Source organism: Cimex lectularius, unplaced genomic scaffold (genome assembly GCF_000648675.2).
Source record: "Cimex lectularius strain Harlan isolate CLEC.00 unplaced genomic scaffold, Clec_2.1 scaffold19, whole genome shotgun sequence".
Taxonomy (NCBI): Eukaryota; Metazoa; Arthropoda; class Insecta; order Hemiptera; family Cimicidae; genus Cimex; species Cimex lectularius.
In genome coordinates, this window is record NW_019392664.1 from 54,029 (window position 1) to 60,655 (window position 6,627).

Here is a 6,627-nt window from a genome sequence, read left to right on the forward strand (position 1 = left end):
GCTTTGAGAGGCCAGCCATTGCTGGCACTCATTGTGTATGACTAGGTATCAAGGAGGTCCCGAGGCCATCGTCGGTTGAGGCGACGTGGTGGGTTGTCAGGATGGGAATGAGTGGATAGGGCTCAAGCAGTATGGTTAGGATGGTTCGAAAGATTGGTATGGAAGGTTTGGAATCTGGACTGGATTAGTTCGTTGGCAAAAGGAATGTTGAGATCTTTCTGGATAGTGAGGTTAGTGACATAATAAAGTGCTTTGACAATTTGTCTAAAGACTTTCGATTGGAAGGACTGGATGCGCTAGATATTGGAAGGCTTGGCCGTGCCCCACAGTTCTACTCCGTATGTCCGTCAGTCTGCTGTCGAGATATAGTCCCAGGTATTTGACTTGAGTGGGAACTGGTATCTCTTTGTTGTTGATGTACAATGGATGGCAAGACTGCTTTTTCAGCGTAAAAGTACACTGAGTGCATTTTTCTTCGTTCAGTCTTATCTTCCATTTTTTTACACCAGTCTTCGATAAGCTCAAGGTGTTCTTGGATGTTGGAGGTAGCTCGGACAGGATTCGAGTTACAGGATAGGATTGCGGTGTCGTCCGCGTAGATGGGGATAATAGTGTCAGGATGTGTTGGTAGGTCAGCAGTATAAATGATATATAGGACAGGACCAAGGATACTATAACGAAGGACCAGGATAAGAAACAAACTCATGACGTTGATCGAACTATCGTCCGAGGGTATCAAAATTTCGCCAGAAAACAACTTTTCAACCCGCATAACCATCATTCGATAAACACTCGTATCACTTAGATTTTTAGAATGATTTTTGAGGAATGGGGTGTAAATTCATCTTGTTCTTTTTCACTTCTCAAGGATGGCGTCTTTGTATGTTAACAATGTCCCTGGAACGTACCCGAGTTCTTGTAGGTGGATTTAATTTTACAGATTGCTGCAGAACCTCATCAATATCCAGTGATGCCCTGATTCCTCCCAAGAACGTACCTCCACAGATAATTGCTTTATCTCCAATTATTATTCATAAACATTAAATATAATTAATTCATACGACATTTTCTGTACATTACAACTACCTTCAATTAGCTAACAAGTAACAATGGTAAAGAAAATACAATAATAAAAAAATTGGAGAAAGTACCCATTGGCAGTACTTCAATGAGACTATAATGTTGTCTATTCAATTAAGACTAGTGTCATAATAACTGTCACCATGACCTGATAGAGATCTCGTTGCCATCGGTTTAATTGTCGAGGAGAGTTTGTAGGGATTTGTGGGGATGAGAGTTTCTCGATTTGAGGATTTATGGTAATTGAAGTTTTGAAACTTGCTGAACGGGAGCTTATTTATTACTTGAGCAAAAGGAATATTTCGGTCTGTATGAATAGTTTCGAAGGGCACACAAAATAGAGCTTAAAGATTTTTCTTAAGTATGTGTGGTGTTTAGAGACCGTTAGTTAATGATTATTTGGAGATCGTGAGATGCGGTCTGGTGTGACGTAGGTTTCAGAAAAACATTTTCTTTATCGTGCCAACGTTTCGATCTTTATTGAGATATTCCTTTATTATGAACAAAATATATTTTGCATTGTATAAATTCACTTTTTCCCACATCCTACGTGTAGTTGTTAAATGTAAACAATGTTTGTAAATCCCAGGCCCTGAAGATGATCTCAATAAAGATCGAAAGGTTGGCACGATAAAGAAAATGTTTTTCTGAAACTTACATCACACCAGACCGCATCTCACGATTTCTGAATAATTATCGATTAACGGTCACCAATCACCACAGGGCCTGGGATTTACAAACATTGTTTGAGAGTGAACTTTGTGTTCTTCTGTGTTGGCACTCTCAACACGACACACAAGAATGACACATCTACACAGAAAACAAACACTTTGAGTCCTGAAGATGATCTCAATAAAGATCGAAACGTTGGCACTATAAAGAAAATGTTTTTCTAAAACCTACGTCACACAGACCGCATCTCACGAACTCTAAATAATATTTTTTCTTAAGATTATTTATTGGTTTTTTTTCCCCGAACCCCAGTCAGTTTATCCATACTTCACTAAGGGCAGAATAAATTAAAGTTAACTGGACGAGGGATTTTTTCGGAGAGTGAAGGTTATGTGGGGTGATTTTTCAGGGTTGAATTTTATTTTATTTTCGCTTTTTAGACTTTAGTAGTGCGAAGTGTTGAAATTTTCTAGTGGAAACGACAGGATCTGAGTCGCAAATTGGATCGCTGTACCATCTTCTAAAAACGTTCGGGCAGTGTTATGAGGATGGAATGGGATGCCCAGCTGCGTACACATTTAAACGTGTGGAGGCCAGAACGCTGCCTTGAGGCACACCTGCGAGAATAAAGTATTTTGTTTCCCTAGATTTGCTTACAGACTGATGAATCTTCCTAGTTGTGTGATGAGTATGTTTTTTGAGCTTGGAAATCATACCAATGACGGATGATTTCCAAGATATAGCAAAAAAGATGTACGTAGGATGGAATTAATTCGGTAGGTAATGAATAATATGGATTTCCGTGAGGTTTTCAAAATTGAGGTGTAATCAGGTCGAATCTAAGAGTTTTACAATAATTTATGAATTTTGACACAGACTAACTCATTTAAACAAAACAAATCAATTTCTTAAAATAATCTGATTCTATGGCGTTCACTCGTAAAACATCATTAATGAGATGATGCTTCATACTTCGTTTTATGTATATAATATTTATGTAACAAGACGGCGAAGTAAATTTAGACCTTTAATCGGAGTTTACTTATAAACAAAAAATAAGGGTTATTAAATTTAATGTTCAAAGTTACAGGTGTTGTTTATAAAGACAATCCACTCCACATATTATTAACAATAAAACAATTGAAATTAATCTTTTAAATTAATATAATCTTCTTCAAGTTTGCTGGTATCTTCACGCGCTTCAATAAATTCGTTGGCCTCGAGCCCTTCGGCGAAGTACCAGTGGACGAAGGCCATTTTCTTGTACATGAGGTCAAACTTGTGGTTCAGCTTCGCGATGTAATCGGCCAAGCTAGTCGAGTTGGCGATGAGGGCGAGAGATGGGTCCTGGTCGTCCGTTTTTCCTTTGGGACTCGCGTTCATGCCGACTTTGAAGCCGGTCGGCGACCAATCGACGAATTGGACAGAGCTGGAGTTTTTGGCCTGGCTGAGAGAATCTGAGACCTCCTGCTGGCCGACGTCACCCCTGTAAATCAAGCAGCACGCGACGTACTTGCCCTTCTCGGCTTCTACCGTGGCCATCCGGTTCGTGCTTTCGAAGCAGGACTTGGTCAAGCCCCGAATCGACAGCTTTTCCGTCTTGGTCACACCGGGAAACTTGACCGGGGCGTACGACATGAAAGGGAAGTGAACTCTGGAATACGGGACCAGGTTGGTCTGAAACTCGTTCAGATCTACGTTGAGACATCCTTCGAAACGAATGCTTGCCGTTATCGTGCTCACGGCGTTGGCGACCAGCCTATTCACGTCGATGAAACTGGATTTATAAGAACTCACGTTTTTCTTAGACATGTTAAACAACGCTTCGTTATCAACGACGAACGAACAATTGACGAAATTCATCATTCGATGCAAACCGAGCACTGTGTTGTATGGTTCCAAAACCGCGGAACCCTGTAACAAAATTATCTCAAAAAATAATTCGATTAGATTGAAAATGCACTAATTTTATCCTGTAAGAGTGCATTTAACAGTTCTTAAATCAAAGTCAATCTCACCACATACCAAAAAACTTCTTCCAGTCTATCTACATAATATTTCTATTCCAACAACTAAGCACGCACGCTAGTTAGGATCATAACATTTAACTAAAACTTGCACACTATATACAGGAAAAACATCATCTAAGGTCTACTACACCTGTCATATATAAAAAAAATAAGAAAATAAGAAAAAATTATAACCCATTTTGCTATAAAGTGACAAGATGAGTCAAGACTCATTACATTTCTATGGACTTTTCCGGTAGAAAACCCGAACGTTGTTCAGGATTGCTGTGTTATAGTATCTTTGGTTGCAAAACTCGTAATTTTTAACATGATGTACTTTAAGGGTAGATTTCATAGTATACAATCCCTGACAGATAAAAGTGCAAAATGCTTTCTTCGTTCAACGAAACGTTCACGTCAGGTTATAAACAGGGCGAGGCAAGATTCCCATCCATCTCTGCGAATTATGCCTGGCTAAAATGTTGTCGATGGGTTTTCTTTTTTGCAGTATTTCATTTAAACTATTTTCATAGAAACAAGATATTCAAACGTTTACTGGAAAGCAGTCTAACTAACGGTTCAGAAAAAGACGACACTTGCACCCCTAGGACGATATGGTCTACCTCCAGGAGGATTAACACCATACGCTGACCTAAACATAGATTTTCCAAAATCTGGGTGATTCGGAGCTAGGATGGGACAGCAAAGAACATCGACGTATATCGTATTCAGTTATTCCAATCCAAAGTCCTCCTGCAATTTAAATACCCACTTATCAGAAACCATATTCACACCGACCTAAGCATACCCTGCCCTGTACCTCCCTAAATCCAGATACTCTAAATTTCCTTCCCAATTATCTTCTCGCTCTAAATCCATTAATCTTTTAATCTACGCCAGACGATTTCGGTGACTCCCGTGATCAGCAGGGTAGCTAGCGATGGTATTCCAGGGATGACCAGCCTTACGATGACTCGACTGGGCGACTTCTGTTCCAGCCATTTAAGCTGTTTTATTGACTATGTAACTTTTTACTGCGTATAAACAATAAAATTTCAGAACAAAACTTAAACATCATAGAACATTCTGGTCAATTGAAAGACAAGGACAATTTTCCTATGGTAAATTTTTACTTTTGGTGCAGCAATAAAATTCTTCAACTATTGGGATGATGAAAGATGACCTTAACCTTAAAGTCATTTTTGGTCTATTTTGGCCTAATACATAAAAGTTCACTTTAATTAGATTGCTACTTTGACAAACAATCGTGATATAAAAACAGGTTTTCAATATGAGTCAGTGCTTATTTCATAAAAACATTAAGCCATAGCTATGAGGTGGTAGTGTATTGAATCATGATCAACCCAGATCATCTTTTTTTGTAAACTAGATGAAAAACCGGGAAAGCTGATGTAGGGTTGATATGAGTGAGTGCTTATTTCATGAAAACATTAAGCCATAGCTATGAATTAATGTATTGAATCATGATCAACCTAAATCATCTTTTTTTTTGTAAACTGGATGAAAAACCTGGAAAAGTGATGTAGGGTTGATAAGTGATGACGCACATCTGGTGATATCATGCTTACATAGAAAATAATACTTAAAGTTTAATCACATGTTAAAACAAACTTAATTTTCATAAAATGTGGTAAAGATGTATGCACCTTGGATGGATAAACGGCTAGTTCTATATTGCACTTCTTCTTCATGTTGTCCGAGAGGTGTTCAAAAAGAGAAGAAGTGAAGCCCGAGCCAGTCCCTCCACCGGCGGAACGGAAGATTATGAAACCTTGAAAGGAATCGCAAAGTTCCAGCATCGAGGACAGTCTATCTCCGACTTGCGAAATTCGTTCAGACCCCATTATAAAGCCGCGTTGGAAAATATTCGCAGCGTCCTCTTTCCAAGTCAGAAAGTTGTCCTTGCCGAAAAGTTCTTTAACAATCACATCGTTTTTATCGCTGCCTGGAAGAGCGTATCGTTTCAGGAATGAACCCATACTGGAAGAAGGCGAAACTTTACCTGCCACCGACGGGTCCAGGTCGAGCAAAAGAGCGTTCGGGATGCATCTGTCGTCCTGGGTTCTGGTAAAGTGAGAAGAGAAGCAACTGCCATTGCACGCGGCTCCTTCTGTTATTTTCCCGTCCAATTGGATGCCGTGCTCCTCGCAGTACAGCTTCCAGAGCGGCAGAGCGAGTTGAATTCCAGCCTGTCCCAAGTGAAGAGAAATAACCTCCCTCTAAAAATAAAACACAGTTCAAACAAAAAAACTTTTTTGATTTTCTTTTCTCGCAAATACCATAATTTGGACTTTATATCATTTTTGAGTATTGAATAAAAGTGTAAATTACTGAAAATTTGGAAGATTTGCATTTAAATTTTGTAAGTGTCCTCTAAATCAAAACTGCATAACTAGATCAAACTCAAACATGTGTTTAAAAACTAAACATGTCTGGTAGTCATAATTTTTATATTTTGAGAATTCAGAGACTTTTGGTTTCAAATTAAAAATAAAATTGTACATGAAAAAATTGGATAATTGCTGCTTTGCTTTGGCTCCTAAAATCAAATAAATTCCAAAATAGATGCAAAATAGTAGTTCTTTGGTATCTCATCTTTCATCTCTAACCAACTTTGGACCCTAATGCAAATATACAGTTCGATATGAGCAATAGATGAATTACCATAGTTTTCATTTTATATAACTATACATTTCATCCTTACATCTTCACGGCTTTAGCCATTTTACATCGCATACAAATACATAACATGCAATACATCGTTTATGTTGGAGCAACACTCAAAGCGGATGTAATTTTATTTTTAAAGTTTTGTAAGCTATTATATATATTATATTAGATCGAG

General features: G+C 38.4%; 1 protein-coding gene across 3 annotated transcripts; it reads right to left on the reverse strand.

Moving 5' to 3' along the window:
• Positions 1-2,808: 2,808 nt before the first annotated feature.
• On the reverse strand, positions 2,809-6,198 carry LOC106662361 (tubulin alpha chain-like). Of its 3 annotated transcripts, none has more exons than XM_014386418.1 (4): positions 6,062-6,198; positions 5,785-6,001; positions 5,429-5,697; positions 2,809-3,666 (listed from the first exon to the last, which is right to left on the reverse strand). In XM_014386418.1, the coding sequence occupies exons 1-4, from the start codon at positions 6,062-6,064 to the stop codon at positions 2,899-2,901; spliced, it is 1,257 nt and encodes a 418-aa protein (XP_014241904.1). In that variant the 5' UTR covers positions 6,065-6,198; the 3' UTR covers positions 2,809-2,898. The 3 variants fall into 3 exon arrangements, with proteins under 3 accessions (XP_014241904.1, XP_014241903.1, XP_014241902.1); XM_014386417.1 differs by having other exon boundaries at positions 5,429-5,727; XM_014386416.1 differs by having other exon boundaries at positions 5,429-6,001.
• Positions 6,199-6,627: the final 429 nt, after the last annotated feature.